The 22,472-nt window shown below is 43.6% G+C and overlaps 1 protein-coding gene across 1 annotated transcript in view; it reads right to left on the bottom strand.

The window, feature by feature from the left end:
- The window catches only part of LOC113407219 (rho GTPase-activating protein 29-like), a 74,073-nt gene extending 55,858 nt beyond the window's left edge, over window positions 1–18,215 (bottom strand). Inside the window, exons 1-2 of the mRNA XM_026655428.2 lie at window positions 18,186–18,215; window positions 14,496–14,841 (exon numbers count right to left, since the gene is read on the bottom strand). Coding sequence (XP_026511213.1) covers window positions 14,496–14,757 — 262 coding nt within the window. The 5' untranslated portion in view covers window positions 14,758–14,841; window positions 18,186–18,215. The remainder of the gene's footprint in view (window positions 1–14,495; window positions 14,842–18,185) is intronic.
- Window positions 18,216–22,472: the final 4,257 nt, after the last annotated feature.

Below are 22,472 nucleotides of genomic sequence, written 5' to 3'. Positions count from 1 at the left end.
AAATTATTTTAAGTCAACAAAACTGAAGTTTTCCATAAAAGTTTATTTTACATTTTGTACATCCACATGTGCTCAAAACACACACCCCTACTGACTGTTGATCTTAGACTATAGCAACAAGTGAACATTTGTTCTGAAGGAATGCAGACTATGTGGCTGGGGGAGGGGAAGTAGTATCAACCACAAACCAGTTTGCTAATCAAAAAGTCCATTTGGTTGTTATTTAACCTTAAAACTAACAACAAACTAATTGAAAGAGTAGTATTTAATATCCATCATTAACAATCTGCATTAGACATTCTGCAGCCAACTGTAAAGACCCAGAAAACAACTTTGCTAGAAGTGAACTTCACAATTTCTTTTGTTTACTGAGTAACAGATACAGCAGTATAATTTTTCCATGCATGTGATATTTTACAGTTAAGATAAAGAGTTCTGCAATGAGCTAGCAACATTAATATGGCAATTATTTCCTGCCTAGTTAAAGTCTTGGTTGCAAGATTATTATTTTTTTAAATACACTTATTCTTGAAACTCCATCCCCATCTTCACCTATTTTTGACAGTCCCATACCACTTTCTCTTTGGCAGCCATTTAGAAATCTATACATATGTAACACAACATACCTTAAGGTGAAGTTAAAATTGCAGGCACATCAGTGGTTTGACGGTATATTACCTTTCAAGAACTTTATTGTTGATAAAAATCCAAAAGTTAAAAAATCCAGAAAATGTAAAGTTAGCAAGTTCTATGCCTGTGTGTGTTTAAGTGGTCTTAAGGTCTGCTACCCAACAGAGGAACAAGGAATTCTGCTCCTCTCCAGCAGATCTTAGGAGCCTGGTGAGAGTGGGGTATCTATTTGGTCTGATGGCTACAAAGACTCCTATTAACCACCTTGTAAAAGGAGAGTTCTGATGGTGCAGATCTGAAATCTGCACAAAGAGCCCTACTCTCATGAATCTCTATAAGGTTCTAATGTCTGAATACCCAAGAGTCTGCAAGAAATGGAAAAATATGGCAAGCAGGATGCTTGGGAGTCAGAACTACAGGTACTTTGCAGGGAAGGGGTGGCAGAGCACCAAGAGGGATATTAAAGTCTTACCTCACATTCACCACCCCAGGTTTAAACTAATATGAGCTCAATTATTAGGTACAGTATTGGTGCTGCAGACCCCAGAATCACTGCAGGCCAGATGGTCACTCATACATAAGGCTAGGTTTTAGTCACAGGTATTTTTAGTAACAGTCATGGGCAGTAAACAAAAATTCATGGCCCATGACCGGTCCATGACTTTTACTAAAAATACCCCTGACTAAAACAGGGGTGGGCTGGGTGGGTGCCGTAGGTAAGCAGCACGGGTGCTGGGGAGAGGGATTGGTAGGAATGGGTCAGGCTCCTTACCCAGCTCCTGGGAAGCAGCACAGGGCCGCCCAGAGGATTCAGGGGGCCTGGGGCAAAGCAATTTCGGGAGCCCCTTCCATAAAAAAAGTTGCAGTACTATAGAATAGTATATTCTCATGGGGGCTCCTGCGGGGCCCGGGGCAAACTGCCCCACTTGTCCCCCCCTCTGGGCCGCCCTGAAGCAGCAGCCTCAGCTCACCAGAGCTCCACATGCTGTCTCTGCTCCGCCCCAGCCCCAGTTCTGCAGCTCACATTGGCTGGGAACCATGGCCAATGGGAGCTGCAGGGGCAGTGCCTGGCTGTCGGCAGAGGCAGCATGTGGAGCTAGAGGACCTGAGGGAAAGGAGCCCCCCACCCCCCCCAGGGTAAGCAGTGACCCCAACCCCCAGCCCTCCCACACCCAAACTCCTGCTGCTGGGAAGTGTGTGCGCGGGGGTAGGGGGGCATGAGACTGCCCCAGAAGCAGCCAGTGTGACTGACCTTGGGACTGCCCGAGCTGCTCAGGTGGCTCCTGGGCCAGCCGCAGGGCTGCTGCAGACATGACGGAATCTGTGACTTCCGTGACACAGAGTCTTACTCATACACAAATGCAGTCAAATGCATTTAAACATACAGTTAGTCCGTTATGGATTAAGTTTGGGCAGCAGCTATGGAATATAAAAAGTCATCTGAAGCACCATGTTTCAACCCCAAATTGGTTTTATAGTTATACCAAAAACTATCAGAGAAATGAGACAAACTAATGATCCTAGAAGTGATAACACTAATAAATATTGCTGTACAGGAACTCCTCACTTAACGTTGTAGTTATGTTCCTGAAAAATGCAACTAAGCGAAACGATGTTAAGCGAATCCAATTTCTCCATAAGAATTAATGTAAATGAGGGGGTTAGGTTCCAGGGAAATTTTTTTTCATCAGACAAAAGAATATTATATATATATACATACATACACACACACACACACACAGTATAAGTTTGAAACAAACAATTTAATACTGGTACACAGTGATGATGATTGTGAAGCTTGGTTGAGGTGGTGAAGTCAGAGGGTGGGATATTTCCCAGGGAATACCTTACTGCTAAATGAACTAGCAATGGACTGAGCCCACAAGGGTTAACTCTCACACTCTACAAGGCAGCAGGAAAGGAGGGAGGGCATACAGAGAGACACCACTGTGTGTGAGAGAAAAAAAATGTGCATTTCCCCTTTAAGTAGCTGACCCCAGGCTTAAATCAACTTGCTGAGATCTGAGACCCGCAGGTACTGCCTAGAAGCTCCCTCCATCGTGTCCCCCCCCGCTCTATGGAAGATGGGGTGAAGCAGGGTGCAGGAGCAGGGGGGAGGGGGAGATACCCTGACATTATCCCCCCTCTTTCCCCCTCCCCCCGTACAGCAAGCAGGAGTCTCTTGGAGCAGCTCCAAGGCAGGGAGCAGCACATGGCAGTGGGGGTAGGGACAGCTGCTGCACAGGGAACTTAGGGGAGGGGGAAGCTGATAGGGGGACTGCTGGTCCACCCTGGTTCCAACCACCCACCAGCTAGCTGCAACGGGCTGCTCTTCCTGTAAGCAGCGTACAAAACAGGCGGCTGCCAAATGACATTAGAAGGGAGCATTTCACAACTTTAAACGAGCATGTTCCCTAATTGATCAGCAACTTAACATCGAAAAAACATTAACCGGGAGGACTTTAAGTGAGGAGTTCCTGTAGTTAAAGGGTTTGTCTACACTGCAATCCAAGACCCATGAAACGGCTGTGGCTGGGCCAAGTCGGCTAACGTGGGGCTTGGGCTGTGGGGCTATAGAATTGCAGTGTAGAAATTTAGGCTTGGGCTGGAGACTGGGTTCTGAGTCCCAGCAAGGAGGGAGGGCCTCAGAGCCAGGCTCCAGCTGAGCCTGACTGCCTACACTGCTATTTTTAGTCCCACAACCCAAGCCGCAAGAGCACAAGCCAGCTGACTTGGGCTCTGAGACTCAGTGCTGTGGATTTTTCATTGTAAAGTAGACATACCCCAGGTTGCCAGCGTCCTGAAATTCTGCAGTTGTTGTAAGAGGATTCAATCATTTAATGGTAGATGTTAGTTTATTTTTCCCCTTTGTTCAGTGTTATCTGCCATGGCAGAATCAATTTGTCATTCTTTACCTGAATTGTTCTGACCTTTCCCCAAGATACATGAAGGTTACTTAATGAGCAAATTAACTGCTTAGGTATATGACAGCATTATTTTATGCTCCTGTGGCCACTGTTAAAGATAGATGCTCTGTAATAAAGTAATGATTTACTTTCTGTACTTCCATAAGTTTCTTTATGAATTTAATTTAAGACATGATCAACGAGGACGTCAACAATGGCAGTCTGAAAACAGTCTGAGAGGCAAGAAACGTAGCTAATCTTGCCTCTCGCAAATTCATATGCTGCCTCCATAATTGGTGCTGGGCAAATTCAACACTTGGGGGGGAGGGGGGAAAACACATCCAAGAGCTTGGCTCAGAGCAGCTAAGTTACCTGCCATTCTCACGCATTCAGATCCTCAGTTGCAATTCAAGGGAGTCTTGGATGTCATCAGCCCAATCCTCCTATTGGGAAAGCAGTAGCTTTCATTGACATGCCAGAACTATTCAACTAGAAAGGCACTGACAAGAATAACAGACTTGAAGATGTTTACTAAAGGAATACAAACTATTCTTGGTATTATAACAAGTGATCACTGTATTTTCTCCTTAATTAGCCCATGCATGCTACAGCCAATGGTTGCTGTCAGATTTCTGCATTGATTCAAGATAGGCAGGCTTTCCAGTCAGCCAGGCTCTAGGAAGCAAATGTGGAAGTTAATGTTTTGGACTAAGAAAAAAATGTCCGTAAAGAAACAAAGTTGAATGCAACAATGATACTACAATAGTTTTAATTTGACTAAGACATTGACCACGACAGCACCATCAAGACCAAGAACTAAAAGGGATGCAGGAAGCAGAGGATCTTTCATCTTTGACTCTGAGGCTTCATCTACACTAGATTAAGAGTGGGAAGAGTTTTAGAGCTGGTAGCACTAATGCAAGATTTTCAGATAAGACCTTAAAGGGGCCCAATTTTTCAAAAGAGCTGGATATCCTTGCTCTGAAAATCAGGACTCAGATGTCTGAAATTAGGCAGCTCTCAAAAAATGAGGCACTGGATCACTAGTCATTTTAAAAATCCTGGGCCCAGCGTAACTAGGGTGCAGGCATTTCTAACCAGTGTCATCCAGCTGCACAGATGCCGGACCAATGGAAAGTCCTAATGCAAATACTCCTTCATGGAAGTCATCTTCCCAGCTCCCAAACACAAACAGGAAAGTAGGTGCTCTCCCTCCTATACTATTTCCCTTCCTGTCCTGCAAAACCCACCTTGTCTTCCACTTGTTTGGGGGCAGAGGGCCCCTCCATAGGCATCGTTCCCTCATGGCTGATGCAGCAATTCCCATAACGTGGCACCTATTCTGCTCTGCCTGACTGAACAGGAAAGAGCCATAATTGGTGCTTTAATCTCTCTGGCAAGGCTGCTTTCTCTGCTCTGCCCTTGGCTGGCTGTATGACAGCAAGGAAAAGACACAAGAGTTGTGATCTGCAATGTGTAAGACACTTGATTTTACATAAGTCATAAAATATGCCAGCCTTGACCAAGGCAATTCCGCAACTACCCCAAATTAACACCCTCACTTTTCATCAGAACATAAAATACATGAGCAGAAGAGGTACCCGCCTATATTTCCCCCGCACTGAGAGGAAAATAGAAAAAGTATGGTACTGCATAGAGGCTAACAAATAGAAAGTTTTTATATGTAACAAAATAAATGAGGAAAGCCTGCTACTCGTTCTGATACGAAATGTAACACACTTCTTTCCAGCCCCATGGACTCAAGTATTCTAGTATCTACTTCAATAGTAGCTAGTATCTGAGACCAGGGCGTTATCAGGCTCTTAGAAGCCATACTGCAGAATTTGATCTTTAGAGACATTTGATATTTAAGGGTGATAATTCTATTTTGTAGTTATACAAGAAAGCAGAATTCCAAGATACTACATTACCATTTTAGAGCATAACTACAAACATTACTTACAGTGATTGGAGACAAGAAGAAGCTAGGATGAATCCAGAAAGAAAGAAAGAAAGAAGCCATTGTTCATTAAAAGAACTCAGAACCACACATATAGCATATAAAACTATACTTTCAAGGTAACGCTTACCTCAAAGAGTAACAAGTGGTTACACTTGAAAGTACATTCAGATATACTAGAATTAAAATCTAAGCACATAGTATAGCTAATTTAGCATTTTAATACCCAGATGTGAATTTTACCCTCGTAATTACTCAATATACCATCATGATACTGACTAAAAATGCAAAACAGTAAATTTCAGCAGGTATAGTCATGAGAGAGCTGTACACTACACATTTCTAAGCAGTGGAAACGGCAGAAATATAAATCCCTGTCATTTACTACATCAAAGCCAAAGAGCAAAAAAAGTGCTTCTTCCTTCTCTAATTTGATACAATTAAGGATCACTATTGTAACAAAGTGAAACATGGTTCTAGTAGAGTTTCCTGAACATCCTATATAAGCTGAGTTAATGGAACTGGACTCGCACTAGGAACAGAAACTATGCTTCTATAAGCACTCCCACCTGGTCCCCTGAAGTCAAACTGATGGGGATCAATCTCAATGAGATCATTCAGAATGATGCTCTACCATGCACTATGTCGGTGACATCACAACAAAACAACATGGTAGTGGCACCAATCTACATAAGTTTTTTTTTTATTTTAAAAAATGGCATACTGCACAAATTTGCAAAGTTAAATATTTAGGATATTTTTTGGTCAATATTAAACTTTGCAAGCTCTGTCCCATGCTTTTGGTTCGAACGGGTGAGAATGTCCACTTAGTGGCTATAAATTTTTCCTTTACAAAATGAACAAGGTGGATTTTTTCTAATCTCTTGGAGAAATTGGATAATGTAGGGCAATCGCTTCTCTTTCAAGAGCAATCCTGTGCCTCTGAGGAATCCTATCCTGTCCTCCCTCTTGTTCAACATGTGAGAAGCAAATGGGCTAGTTGCATGGGTTACATGAGACGCCTTCAATAGGTAACCACCACCAAATTTGGTTCCCAACAGTACAGCTCATCAACTTTCTCAGAGTCTATTTGAGAGCAAGCTGGCTGAAACTCAGTCCAGATAAGAGGTGATGTTGGTGGGCTGAGAAAAGCAACTGGATGGTATGGTAAAGTTTATACTTGTTCCTCTGGACCAAAGGGGTGTGTCTGTAATTTAAGTGTTTGGTTAGATCAGGAGTAGCCAGAATAGTCTTTGCTCATTTAAGATCATTGATTAGGAGGTTGCAGCCTTCTCTCCCAGATGCAGACCTCACTACTATGACTCATAACTAGTAGTAACAGAATTGACAATTAATTTTATCTTTAAGAAATTTATTCTATTTTTAACCACTTTAACTTTTAAAGTTGCATGAAATTAAAGGGGGGGTTGGACAGCACTGACAGCGAGGCTGCAGGGGATTCCCAGAACCAACAGCAGGGCTACAGGCGGCTCCCTTTATGGCTGAAGGGCCCAAAACACCCAGCCACAAGAAGCAGGGGAGACTGCAGTCCTGGCCTGTTGGGGTAGAGATCCCCAATCATGAGTCCAAGGAGGATGAGCTCTCCGGCTACAAGGGAGGCCACCTGCTGCTGAATGACTCCTGTTCAGGGACAGCGCCTGGACTCCCAGATGGTGAGAGGGTGAAAGAGAGAGCACATGGCTGCAGTGGGCTCCCTGCGCTGCTGCAGTGCTGAGGACACCCGATCCCTGCAGGCACAAGTTGCAGGGGGAAGGCTGCACTTGTGCAGGCCTGCTACCCATGGATTTTTTCATCAATTTCAGTGTTTCAGCTGAAAGACACTTAACTTCAACTTTAATCAAATCCTGCCAAGCCTACTCATAATATTGTCAAGCCAAGATCAGATTACGGCCATGTGCTCTGCTTGTGGCTACATATTAAACACATACTGAATCTGGTACAGAGCGCAGCAGCATAATTGTTAAAAGGCCTCTCTCACTTGTGCACCTACAACACTTGTGCTATATGAATTGGTCATCTGCAAGTTACTAGGTATAGTTCAATGCATTGGGGTACCTTCATCCCCACACTATATAGAAAGCACAATGGGGAGATTTTTAAAGTTAAAGGACAATCAGGCATCCAATTCTCATTGATTTTTAATAGGTACCTGACTGCCCTATGCCTTTGAAAGTCTCCCCCTAGGTGTCCTGGAAGCCTCCTACTCAAGGGTTTGCCACCCTCTCCCGGCATTACTGCTGCAAGTTACAGTCCGAGGAGGCAGCTTTAGGACACACTTCAGAGCTGACCATCATACAGGTGCTTTTGAGAGAGGGATGCGACTTAAATGTGGGTCATTTTTCCATTTGCTAAATGGCCTACTGACTTATTTTTGGGATTTTTAAAAAAGTGTTTTGCTGTGCTTTTAAACTCTTATTAAAGCTGTCTGGAGTTTAGGATTGGCACCTGTTTTGGTATGTTTTAAATGTACATAAAGAAACCTGAAATCTGAGGCACCACTCAAGTAAGAATATAGCATCTCCACTGCTTGATGCAACTCTAAGTGACCAGATCAGGTCCCAGAAAAGATGCGTAGAAAAGGGTTACTTTTTTTTTTTTAAAAATCACTAGAGGAAAGGGATTCCTCTAGGTCATTAACAGACTTTAAAAATCTAGTGTGATAATTTCAAATTAAATTCACGCAAATAGCTCGTGTGTCCATTTTCATTCCATTGTGTTAGAAGAGTGTTGATGTCTTTATACTGGGTTGGCCATTATTTTGATTCCCTCAATGCAGGAGAAGTACCTTTAATCCCACAAGACCCTAACGCAACTGACAGTGATCCTGAGGGATGACGGAATCTATTACTTCAAGACACCAGAGAAATGTAGGTCAAATCTGGAGAGTCAGCTGTTTCTGACACTACCCAACAAGAATAAGGATGCCTAACCCTAATTTTGAGCTAGGTGGGAAATAGCTGTTTTCACCAAGAGATCTACTAATTTTGATTTATGTAATTTAGCCAAAATAGATTCAGTCTTGAAATTTTTACTCAAGTGCAGAACTTAGACCAAGATGTTCCCCTTTAGCCGCACTGATTTATTATCTGGCCAGAGAAGACTGATCTTTTAACAACATATGGACAATGATAGAGCTGAGAGTTGGGTAAAGTCCCTCTCAGGGAGGCCCTGCTTCAGCTGATCCTCACATCTCATGAGCACAACACTCACTTTGAACTTAATGCTTGGACTCAAAAGGAAGGGGTATTCAGAGAGAGGGATAGACACCAGGTTAGTCTGTATACTGCCTTATAAAGTTTGACAATTATGTGCCACAAGAGCTATTCAAAACCCTCTTCTGATGAATTTAGAGCGAAGGCTCCATTTTTGATCCACTCAAACAAGCTGCCATTTTCAGTTTCTCCATATAAGTAAACTATTTCTCTAGCTTGCTGCCTTAAGCCTGGGGCTTAAAAAATGGATCAGGTATCTGCTAACTGGAAGACTAAACCTACTAAATAGAGGCAGACACAGAAACAAGAGGAAGTGGTCCCACCAGTGAAGTCCCTGGGCACCATGCTGGTGAGCATCTCAGCCCCCATAACCAAAGCTTCTGAAAAGAAAAAAAGGCCTTGGTTTACTTCCCCAACCTGGAGCCTCCTGGCTGTTGTAATTTTCCTTGACAAGTATCCCTTACTCTACAGCTACCAGGCTGCTGTGAAGGGTGGAAAAGAAGACCAAAATTATTCTTTCCCTCAACTACCATTTTTTGGTTCTTCTTATTCTGTGAATAACTCCAGAGGCTAGCAGTGCTGCTGCTCACAAAGCAACATGAAACTGACATGATTCAAAAGTTTCGAAGCCTCCCAAATGATTCTGAACAGCCATGCACTGATCAAAGTCTGATTAATATTGCCTTGGTATATCACACCTGATACAGCTATGAACCAGAGCAAAAGTACAAAAGCTGTCTGCATGCTCAGGAAAATGGCACTGGATAGTTTACACACTGTTCATGAGAGAACCTACCAAGCACTATCCATAAGCACTAGAAACAATTTTGCAAGAGATAAAACTTCCCACTCCTACCAGCGGAGTAGATTTCGCAAACTCTGTTTAAGTCACACTTTATCTAACAACAACAACAACTGCTAGATAGGACAAAGTTCTGACTAAAGCTCATTAGAAACCATGAAGAACAGTACTGCAGTGATTTGCCAATTACTTTACCTTAGGTTAAAAGCAGCACTCTCCCTGAAGTCCAAGCAGCAAAAATAAAAAATGTTGATAAGTCTGTATCAACTATCAAGTCTGTATCAAGTCTGTATCAAGGTTCATTTAATTAGTGCAAATGGAAATGCCACTGCAGTGGACATAAAAAGTGAGAAGACTCAAACACGCAGCATTCTCCTCTCTGGAAATCTCTGCAGTTCAGTATTCATGTAATTATTTATTGACCACCAGTATGTTTGCTGCTTTACAAAGCATTAGATAAAGTCCACATTCAAAAGGAGTTTATGATCTAGTTCAGACACAAATACATTCTTCAATGCAAGGTAACTTACCTGAATAGTTTACCCAGGAGTACACCACTACCTCAGAAGAACCAGAAAAATGATAAAACTGAACCATGGGAATAACTGCCAAACCCTTCCAACAGGGAAAATAAATGCTAATCCAGTTGGAAATTTAGCGCCTAAGCCTATTGAAATCAATGGGACTTCTGATATTGACTCCAATGCAAGAAGAGTCAGCCCCTGAAGATTAGCTGAAGCAATCTGTGCCAGGTCAGGGTACTGGTTAAGTGAGCCTTTGCATTATATAACCTTCCTCCTCAGGTCAAAGCCCGCAATATTAGCACTAACAATAATAGTTGCAAAAGAAGTTGTCGATCTGCATTGAAAAGGCAAAATATTTATGGAGTCAAGACATCACACTTAATAGAATCGGGTAATGTTTGTCAGATAAATGGAAGACTAGTAGGTAAAACACAGCAATGTTGAAGTGGCAGAGGCCAATAAATGGTTGCCTGCTATCAAGTTAACACACCTATGTATGCTACTGAACACAAATTTTCATTTGGCAAAATAAACACTTTGCCCAGGCCTGCCCTTCCAAGAGAATTCTGGTACTATTTAAGCTATAACTTATTTTACCTTTTCAATGTAAAATTGAGAGATCCATTGGCAGCAACAGGGGAAACAGCATAAAGTACCTACACTCAGTGTCTTTTGACTTCCAGTCTTTGCATGCACAACATGAGGTTGTTCTATTGATCGATGATGCATTGCTACAGCACACTGTATGACAGAGAAATAGTTGACAGTAGCACAGAAAACTTCAGCAAGTAGGCTTTGGGTTCTCTGAAAGACTGAAGTTTTCCAAGGATAAAAGTCTGCAAAAATAAAGCAGCTCTTCTCATCCTCTCCAGGAAGACTGGCGGAGAACTGGAGGAGGCTCCTTAGGAACTGGGGCTCCATAGTACAATACTATGGTTGAGTGCAGTACATAAATCTATTTAGATGGCTTCAGAAAGCCTGGACACAGCAAAGAAGAGCATATAGGATGGTACACAGTGACCAAGGTTTGCCAACTGTCTGAGGGAAGCATTAACTCAAGAAGGAGGAGAGACATGGACTTTGGTTGCCTGCTTTTAAGTCACATCATGAGGTCACCTGGGGGAATAGAAAAAGCAGCAGTTGAGAGCTGCATCTCCAACTGTGCTGTTATGTGCTATAAATGCAACTGCCTGTCCCCAAGGGAACAATGTTTTGGTGAATCTACGCACAATAGGCCACATTTTTAAAAGGTATTTAGGGACCTTAGGTGCTTTTGAAAATCCCACCAGGCACCTATATACCTCAAAAGTCTGGTCCAGTGATCTTAATTAATCTCTGAAGACAGCATAATTTTGAAGAAAGTTACACCAACACCTCCAACAGGTTGCTTTACAGCTGTTTGAAGATGCACACAATTGGAAAATTATAAATTAATTACAGCTTCACTGCTAGTTGGAAAGATATGATTTGACATACTAATCATGAAGTCCAGTATCCTGACTCTGGCAGTACTAATACCAGACAATGCAAAGGAAAATTTCAAATTTTTATATATATATAAAAAATGCACCAAGTCACCAAGTAATGATATCCAAATGAGTCAGGAGAAATTCCTTCCTGGCCCATACAGTTGATTATTTAGTTGGATAATTTCAGAAGGTGGTAAATCATAAATACTATTAGCAACCAAAGTTATCCATCCTTTTATATGTAAACAGTGTGTTGTCTCAGTGACCTCCTGTGTCAGAGATTTTTTACACATAAGTTACATGTTGTGTGAAGTTGCTTTTCCTTGTTTACTCTGAAATTTGCCAGCTGCTAACTTCAGCCTAAATGCTGGGCCAATTTATTGGTCAGCAGTACAAAGAAGAGCACCTCAGTTTGAAAGAAAGTTTACCTTTGCATTATTCAATATCTGAGATTTTATTAGAGAATTTTTTTAAAAAATAAACGGTACAAAAGATTTGAAGAGTCAGTTGTCGATCATTGGGGGAACATACAGAGTATGGGGAGGATGTTATGATGTCAGGGTTGGCAGCACACATAATACATACAGACTGTAGTGTCTCCAATGGGGGGGGTGGGCGGTGGGCGAGATCAAGACACAGTTGGTAAGCAGTGAGGGTCAATCATCCACATAGGGGGTATAAATAGTCCTGGGTACAAGTAGGTGGGCTGGGTAATGGTGATGGGGCGACCCTCATGTGGTGGGATTCAGTTAGGTTGGGTAGGTTCGGGGTTCAGGGAAAAAGGCCCAGCGGGGGGAGGGGGGGGTGTTTAATAGGTCCCTTCCCCCTTGCGGGTGGGCGAGGTCTCCCCGGCTCACTCACGGAATTGGCGGTGGCCGGTGAGGTTGGGTGGGTTCGGGGCTCCGGGGGTAAGGTCCCTTCCCCCTGGTAGGTGGGTGAGGTCTCCCCGGCTCGCTCTCGGAGTTGGCGGCGGCCGGTGAGGTTGGGTGGGTTCGGGGCTCAGGGGATAGGGCCCCACACATTCTTAGTCTGTGCAGATGTATTCTGGACAAAGTGTCAAGTAACAGCACCCAATAGATGCAGAAAATTTTTAAAGATCCATCCTTTTAAAAGATCATTAATTTAATAAGCTGACAAAAGTGAAAACAGTTTAATAAAGTTATTGTGTGATCTAGACTAAAAGGAGATTGCATAACCTACCTTCCACACTATATTTTGGGGCCTTTGAGTTTATTTATTAAAACTGCCTCTGTGGCTGCTAGAATACACTTGTGTTCTGGCATTTGTTTCCTGTGGACTGTCCATTCAGATGTTAAGAGGTGCCAGACAGACATGTTTGACCACATCAAATGACCACATCTACCCGTGTGTCAAGCTGTGGTGAACAATAGTGGCGCTTAAGTCAGTATTAGGCTTCAAAGTTACCTGTACGTTTAAGACTTGTTCACCACTTTTCTGGTGCAATTCTTTCACTGTAACTGCAGACTCAAAACAGTATATTGTTTACAATATGGTGGCTACATTCACATCCTGAATCTCTCTTTTTTCCCCTGTCTAAATAAAACTTAGATCCTGGAGGCCACCTCAACATAAGTGGGAATACCTCAAATGACAGGAAAGTAGCAGTTTCCATTCTAGCTAAGGTTTATTATCCTTGTTTGTAACCAAAGGCAGTTATTGGGGTGATGCTAAGTCAGAAATCCTCAGAATATTTATGTGACAATTGTTACACTGACCCAAAATCTAAACAGGAAAGTAGAGGACGCCCCACACCACAGATAAATCTGATCTTTGGTTATGTTTGTAAGAAATCATAAGCCACATTAGTAACAGCAATAATAATGTTTTTCTCAGTGAGAAACCACTTGAAGCTGCAAGTATTAGACCATATCCACAAACTAGCTCTAGCTATTATACAGACTACTGTGTCTTACTAAAAATGTTTAACGTGCTACAGGCTTCATGAAAATTAGAACTTCAATGGATTTTTCCTTTCCTTAAAGTAGATAATTAAGTCAACTTGCTCATTACAATTCTAGAATTGCAACTAAGAGAAAAGGGACAATTGGATGGTAGTGGTGGAAGGAGGAAAAGGAGTTGCAACTATCTACAGGTAAAAACAGGTGGGAGAAACTGCTAATAGCAGTCAATGGATCCCATACCAGACTAGTTTGGACATAGCTCATAGTTTTAACAAGAGAACACCTCTTCAGAAAAGCTTTCCTGCTGTTGACCAAGAAAAACTGATAGCATTTCCCTTTCAGGAAAAGATAGGGTGACCAGACAGCAAGTGTGAAAAAACGGGACAGGTGGTGGGGAGTAATAGGCGCCTCTATTAGACAAAGCCCTACATATCAGGACTGTCCCTATAAAATTGGGAAAGAAAAAATCCCTAAGAAAAGAAAAAAAAAAAAGTGACGTGTTCCAGGAGGATGGGCTAAGAAAGCAAATTTGTAGTTTCCACCTGCTAGCAGAAGATGGTAAACAAAAATACCTTGGCCTGGAAAAAGCGAGCTTTACAGAAAAGTTAAAACTCCATTAAAATTAGACCAGTAACAGTTGTAATAGCATGGAAAACTGGATCTTAGCCAAAATATCAACAGTATACTTTGTAATTACAAAAACATCAGTCAGTTGTTTAAAGGACTGATTTAAAGTTTCACTATTTTTCCAGTGTCAGTTCAGTCAGTCTGATGGGAACCAGACTTTCCCCTCCTTCCTTCTACTCAAGTCTTACCAACCGTATCAGCTCTATATGTTATGTCTCATTAGGAAATGGAATGCACTGTGTTTGATGAGGAAATGTAGCACCCAAAGTAACATCCACCACTTCCTGTAATCATGCAAGTATTTGGCAGAAAGAAAAAACACAAGTAAAAACCACAGTAATGTTTGCTACTGTTCCTACTGAGTATGGCTGTGTGTGTGAATTTCAAATCAGCTAAGAAATAGGATAAAGTAGCTGACATACCTTCTGAAAGAATGGCTTCTTTCAAATACAGTAGCACATCTGCAAATTTTCTGACATCATTCACCAACTGCATGATGTATTCTGGATCCACAACAGGACTGTCGTAGCAATCAGAGTTGGAGCTAATACTGCTCAGAGAGTTGCTCTTGGTGCTGCGCCCCATTCCCCAGTTTCCTGAATTGGAGATGGTGAAGAAATTGGATGTAGACAGTCGGGCTAATCCCAAACCACGCTTGTTACTTCCACCGTTCTGTCGCAACATCCCAGCTGATGCAGTACTTATAAAATTCTTGCAGCTAACATTCAATGTCACTTAATGTCCATTTGAAAGGCCAAAGACGAAGCCCTTAAAATTAATAAGGGGGGGGGGGAGGAGAAAAGAGGGTGATATTTTAATGGAAGAGAACAACATTGGAAAGGTAAAACTTTCATACTGACAATGCCTGGAAATATTTTCAATGTTAAATTCTTGGATATTGAAACATTTAAATCAAATTGTTTTAAAATCCTTTGATTATCTGAAGTTATAAAGCAAATAATTAATTAATGCTAGCATTACCTGAAGACCAGGTGGAGGTGGTGCATGAAGGTAGTCTATAAGCTTTGTCCTGGAGCTACACAAACTAATCTCTAAATTTACTCCAAAGAACTGTTCTCTTTCCTGAACATGTGTTCATGAATCCCTAATTTAATACACTCTATAATGCATACCCTGAGTCTGGGTCTACACTATAAAATTTTACCATGGCTGAACAGTTCCCAACAACCATAAAAAATTGGCATAATGCTGAACAAAAACACATGGACAACTAGGCCATGTTCAACACCATTTCAGTTAATAAGATTGTTGGTTACCATGTTTAAACATGGTAAAATTTCATAGGGATCCTATTGGCCTACCACAGTTGGATGGAAAAAGGAAAACAGTCTGAAAAAGGCTAAAGTTTAATTGCAACATGGGACTTTAAGACAACTGCCATTTTTTTGTTTTTAATAACAGTAACTCACACTAAAAACAAAGGAAAGCAAAGAAGCTACTGAGATTCCAAAAATGTAACTTCTTTAGTGTGTCAGATATTGAGATTCAATCTGTAAAACCTACAGGAGTTAATTTCAGGGGGTTCTATTTTATTTTAGTTTTAGCACAGCACTTTTTAGGAAGTTCACTCCCAAAGAAAGTTTATACTTTGGAATGAATAAATTGATATAGCTAAGCAGCCATCTCTATTCATTTAATTTAAGAAAACCAGAGTCATTCCTACTTCATTGTGCCAAGTGAAGTAATTCACTTCAAAGGATAAAGCTCCAGGTAGCAAAGGCAGGTATGGTTCCATTTTGATAAATGACAACATTTATCCTCTAAACACTAAGAGAAGAGAATTTATGTTTACATTGTATGTTTAGCTCAGAGGAAAAACAATTGTAAACAGCATTATAAAGGCCAAATGGTTAAGACTTTGAATTGCAGAGATTACAATACATTTGTTTGCACCTCAGTGAAGTTGCTAATTTAACTATTTTTATTATAAACATGAGAAAGCAAGAATTTATTATAATATAATCGTAGGTATTCACTGCAGGTTGAAAGGGGTATTGCATACATTTTTCAAAATCTGTTTAGACAATTTAAAGAAGCCAGTAACTCCTCTGTTTTGAATACTCCCACTATATGTTCTGACAGGTAGTATTCTCATGCATTTCCATTACTTTTCTCCATTTTGTTTTAAAACTACCAGGAATAATAAAAAGGAGGAAATTAGGTCAAAAAAATTTATGCTACAGCATCACTGGTTTGTCAGATGCTTAAAAAAGAAAGAAAATTTAGAGTTTAACTAACCCAGTTTAACTGCCTTGATAATATATATTGTTTTGAAGTAGTATGTATAACACTATAAGAAAATATATAAACAATGCTGAAAATGAAATTAGTAATTCCAACATAACAACTACATTAATAGAAACCTGCTAAAGTGTGTGGAGGAGGTGATTACAGGTGAAGTTTACATTAAACAAACACAGGGTTGAGCAAAACATTTGTGCAACCTTCCTCAGTTCCCATGTGTTAGTCTCCTAGCCAGAAAGCTACTTTGCAATCCTGTCTTTCACATAACCGCTTCCTTCTTTCAACAAGTGTAACATCTTCTACTACTGAGACATAAGCAGAATTTTCCACATTATTTAAAAAGGACACATTGTCAAATTAAAGACAGTCAGTTTCAATAATGAATTTAACATAGTTTTGGGTATTTGACCAGTCCCCCTTAATATGACTATGCTTTTACATTTCCCTCTTTTGAAAATGTTTTTCTCTCATCTACTACTGTGTGACTAACTCGCACAAAAAGGGGAAGACAGCAATGACTATTCAGGGGACACAGTAAGACATGTATAAACACTAAAATACACAAAAATTTAAAGATATTTTCCTATACTCTTTCAGTTGTAATATTAGGAATTACATAATATTTATCCCCTTTAGTCAAATTTTTGCTGTAGATACACTCTTCTATTTTTTCCTCACTTGTACTTGTCACAAGACAGAGGTAGGAGAAAAAAAAAAAGTTTTCCTCCCAGAACACGCATATTTCATTACTAGAAAAAAAAAGTTTCATGTTCATTCGTATACACTTTTTTTTAGGCTAGAATCTCTTGAAGAAAGTCCAAAACAACTCTTATAAATATCTCCAGACTTTGGTTAAGAACAAGTAGTTCCCATCACAAACCATCCTTCCCACCCCCAAATAAACCAATCCACACACACACACCCCAGACCAACTATTTCAGAAATCTGCTCTCTCAGCACAATTTTCTCTCGCAGACGATAAAGTTCCCTACCAGGCCACATTTTGAAGAGTTCCTTTGGAGCGAAAATCTACAAATCTGTTTTTAAAAGGAACAGTAAAAAGCTCTCAACCCGGATTGTTTATAAAATGCAGCCAGAGCACACAGCAGTGCTGCCCGTGTAGCTCCAACTGGGCCCGATTGCAGCGAGGGTTTGCCTCCCACGCCTCGCACACGGAATGTCTCGCATTCCTAGCAGGACTCTGTACGGCAGGCAGGGGCCCCCTCGACCAGCCGATGCAGCCAGCTGCCAACTCGCACGTCCTCGCCCTCCTGCCCAGGATTTACATACAATGGAGAGGAGCCGCTCGAGCCGCAAACACACCGCAGGGGAGAGGGGGAGGCTGAGCGGCAATGGGCGCAGGTAGCAGCCCGGCCGGGGAGGGGGTTCACCGAGGGCCGAGCCGAGGGGGACGAGGCACTTCATGGGGCAGGAGATTTAGGGGACGCTCCTAGCCGCCCCTCGGTCCCTTCGCTGGCCGCAGACAGGGAGGATGCCCCAAACAGAGGGGCCCCCGGGCGTGGAGCCCTGAGCGGATGGGGACGCAGGGGGCAGACGGACCCGCCTCGCCGAGGGCGCACTTTGCCTGGCGGGGGGGACAATCGCGGGGAGCCCCCACTCCCGCGGCGACAGCCGAGTCCCGAAGCCCCTCAGACCCCCCGGCCGGACCCTGCTCCCCCACCCAGGCTACGCCCCCGGCTCCCCTACCGCTCCCCCGAGGCCGCCCCTCGCGGCGCCTGGCACGGCCCCTGCAACCCCATGTGGGCGCCCAACGCTCCGGCCGACAGCAGCTGTCCGGGCCGGACACCAGGGACGGGACGAGACGCGCCCCCGGGCGGGGTCCTTACCGGGCTGAGGGCGGCGGGGGACGCCGTGAGATGGCAACAGAAGCGAGTCCCCGAGCGCAGGCAGCAGCCGGGCCGCGACGGGCCCCTGCGCATCCCTCCGCGCTGCCCATTGAACTCACACCCTCCGGCCAGCGCCGCAGCCGCCCGTCCCCCGACCGCTCCCAGCCCCGCCCCGGGCACGCCCCCTCGCGCCCGCCACCTGCCATTGGGCAGCTCCGCATCAGGGGCGGGGCTATGCTAATAGCGCAACAGGTTGGGAGCGGGACTGGGAGTGAGGAGTCGGCTCTGAGGTGGCGGGCGGACTGGACTCAGCGCAGCCCGTGGTGGATGAGCCCCGCTGGCCGAGAGCACCGCTGAGGGGGGAGCACGCAGCGGGCAGCACAGCGTGTGCCTCAGGCGGCGGCACCCGCAACGCAGAGTTCAGCCCGTAGCACCATGCAACGGGCCAGACAGCAGCGGGCGTGCTGGGGTTCCCGCTCGTGTTGCAGACACTGGCCCATGCGGCCCAACGTGGTGGGAGGGGGCGGCGGCGACGACGACAAACTCTAGAATCTGGCGGCGAAAAGCTCGGGTGTGAGGGGGCTGGAATAGGGCCGCTGCTGTAGTGTCAGAACTGAGGGGGCACGTTCATCCCCAGGTGAGGTTGCCCCCACCCACCTCAGCAATACTAGAGGGTCGAAAGAATCTGGTGGCCTCTTTCCAGCCACAAGTTTGCAAACCCAGCCACAATAATAATATAATTTCTGGAAAAGCCGCGTTGTACTGCAAGCCCCTCATCAGGCTTCTCCATTCCCAAGGCAGCATCACCGTCATCTCTGCTGTCACCTCTTAATCCTCACTCTCCAAAGAGAGGATCCTGGCATTGTTTCAGCGATCTCCCAATCCTCCTACTCATTCCTGATCTCCATTGGGGCAATGGAGACATTGTTGTCTTCTTCCTTCTCTCCCTCTGACCCCCCTCACCATCACGGTACATGATGCCTTGGTGCTGTCCTCAGTATTTCAGGTGGCATTGATGGGTAAATCCCAAGAGTATGGTTTAGTTCCTCATAAAAGAATCAGATTTTCCTCACTGCCTTGTGCCTTGCTTCGGCCTCCAGCCCTTTTAATTTTTGCCCCGGTATTGATTAATGGACCAAATGATGCTGTATTCAGCATCCACTTGGACGTTTGGGCATAGGCCCACAAACACTTCAGCCGCAACTAGATCTTCTTTTTGCCCCTGTGGGTCATCACTGCCAAAATGTCTGCCTTATACCACCAAGCATAATTGGCAAACAACACTGCCAAATTACCAGGAGGAAAAAAAAAAAAAAAAAGCTGCACCACATGTGATTGTAAGGAGATGTCTTCTGAGTCGCTGATGAAAAATTGTCTTGCTACATCAATGGAGAAGTCAATGCTATGGTGTGTATAATACTATTTGTTTGGAAAAGGGGCTTCCACAAACCTTTACCGTAGGCCTATACAATTCAGAAATTAGGCCAGACAGACCTCTTAAGCATTAATTGGTGCACTGTTGGATAACAATGGGAGGAGTATTGGGGCACTAAGTTAGCATTTGTTGTTTATGCTGGTTCTGCATTAGTGTATATTGGGATGGAGGAGGACTACAAGGTGGTTAGCCTTGCTTGAACTTAAAATGTTGGTGTGAGTGCCTAGACATTGTTGGAATCATGAAGACATGGTATATTATAGTCATCTTAGGAAGCACCAATAGTGGTTAACATAACAAATTTCTCCAATGTATACAAGGCCTAAGACAAAGACTTATTTTAATGTAGCATACTATTATATACAAAAATAAGTTAAATAAACATTTATGTTGCAAAGTCAAGCACTCAGAAGTTAGGAAATGTGAGAATTAAAGCTGTCTGGGCCAGGTTTACCTGTGAAGAGTTTAAGTGATTTGCCCAGCATTACCAGGGCATTCTGTGGCAGAGGCAAGGATAGAATCTAATCTTTCAGGTAGGGTGACCAGACAGTAAGTGTGAAAAATCGGGACAGGGTGTGGGGGGTAATAGGAGCCTATATAAGAAAAAGACCCAAAAACCGGGACTGTCCCTATAAAATCGGGACATCTGGTCACCCTACTTCCAGGGCAATATTCAACTTCCTAAACCACAAGAACGTCCCTTCTGTTCCTGTAATTCCCTGTCTCATTCACTACACACCTTTCAACATCTGCAGTATATTATGTAAGGGTCCTAAAAACAACAACTTCCTTGACTACATAACCCTGATTCATCCCCAGAGTATAGTCCTTCCTGTGCTCTGAATGAGGCAGGGGCATTTTGGAAAAATATTATGTGATCATGGAGTTAAAGACTATCATAATGCATATGCAAAAGAGAGCCAAATTAATATTGCAGGGACAACTTTAACTCTAGCATTCCCTAATTTCTGAGTACTTGATTTTGCAATCTTAATTTTCTTTTAATGTTTCCTCATGTGGCATAATATTGAAACCCATATGGTTCATCAGCAAGATTGTAACCTTTAGATAAACTGCACAGATCTCTATGACTGTAGCTAAAGGAATAACTGATAGCAGATATAAATTGTCATCCTCTATCTGGTCCTGTGATTAGAGGGGAAAGACACACATTTTGCTAGTAGTGACAGCTATTTGCTGACAACAGAGGAATGTTTGGATTTAGGAATTTGGGGTTAAATTCCAGGGTCTGGAGAGGATCACTCCCCATTTTACCCCCACACAAGCTTTTTCTTCCAGTCTCAGTCCTAATCTCCTAGCCTAGCTAGTCCAAGGCTAGGTCTACACTGCGGGGGGGGGGGGGGGGGGCTACCTAAGAAAGCAACTTCAGCTATGCGAATAGAGTAGCTGAAGTCGGCGTATCTTAGGTCGATTTACCTGGCCATGAGGACGGCGGCGAGTCGACTGCTGCCGCTCCCCCGTCGACTCCGCCTCTCGCCACGGTGGAGTTCCCGAGTCGATGGCAGAGCGATCAGGGATCGATTTTATTGCGTCTACACTAGACACGATAAATTGATCCCCGATAGATGGATCACTACCCGCCGATCCAGCGGGTAGTGTAGACGTACCCCAAGTCTCCACCTCCCAAAGCTCCTCATCCCAGTTCCAGTCTCCCTTTCCAGGCTCTGAGTCCAAGGGCCAACAGTCCCCCCACCAGGGGTAGTCAATTATTTTGCCAAGGTCCAAATTTCTTGGTTAAGGTATAGTCAAGGTCCAGACTCCAGAGAAAAAATATATATATTAAAAAAAAACCTCCAACAATAATGATAATAAGTAAATAAAAAGATTTTGGGGTCCTTCCAAAAGTATCTGGCAGTCTGGATTTGGCCCGTGGTCTACCTATGGACTACTCCTGCCCCACACCTTGGTGCCCAGTCCCAGTCTCCCTCCCTGTGCTCCTCATTCCTGTCTTTCCCCCTTGGGGCTCCATGTCGCAGTCTCCTTGCCCAGCCAGTCTCAATCTTCCCTCGCCAGCTCCTCATCCAATCTGTCTTTACTTCCATTCCCACAGACTAGCTCCCAGTCTATCATCTCACCTGAACCCTGGTCTCAGTTTCCTCCCCTGGCTCCCGATCCAAGGCTCCTTGTCCAGCAGTCCCAATATCTCTTCCCAGCTGCAAGAACCAGTCTTCCCCCAGGCTACTGGACCCAATCTACTCCATCCATCCTCCCCCCATCCTCCCTCAAGTCCCAGCTCCTTATCCTTCTGTATTTCAGTCAGCCTGCTTCCGACTCCTCCATGCTGCCAGGTCACCAGCAGGGGGAGCACTGGGAGCACAGGAGAGATAGTCTTCCTCCTCTCAGTTCCTGTGCCCAGTACCACAGTGGCCCCTGGCTGCTGAGAGGAGAAATTGAAGGGAAAGTCCTGCTCTGCCACTGCAGTCGTAGGCTGGAGCATGTTCAATATAGGTGGAATCTTCAGAGATATTAAGCTGCCAGACTTTAACAAGTCTCTACTGAGCATGTGCAAAATAATTTTTTTCAGAACCTTATAATGTAGCCAAATTTAGGCAAATTGTCATGGAGATGATAAAAAAGCCAGCCCTGCACCCCTGCCAAATTTCAAGTCCCTGTTCCAGAGCATGGGGGTGCTAGAGCTCAACAAAATTTTGTAAGAATTTTGTTTAACTTGGGCAAAACAATATATTTTACCCTAATCTTATTCTCAGAAATGGTTGAACTATTTTAACTGAAATTAAACAAAAACAAAAACCAGCCTGATGCAGACACCCAGCATGGAAAATTGCAGCCCAAACCACAGAATTTTGGCAAAGTTATAAGCAGCTGGAGGA

Source organism: Terrapene carolina, unplaced genomic scaffold (genome assembly GCF_002925995.2).
Source record: "Terrapene carolina triunguis isolate 2854851 unplaced genomic scaffold, T_m_triunguis-2.0 Scaffold210, whole genome shotgun sequence".
Lineage (NCBI taxonomy): Eukaryota > Metazoa > Chordata > Testudines > Emydidae > Terrapene > Terrapene triunguis.
The sequence above is the reverse complement of the archived record's forward strand: the minus strand, read 5'-3'. Positions and strand labels throughout refer to the sequence as shown.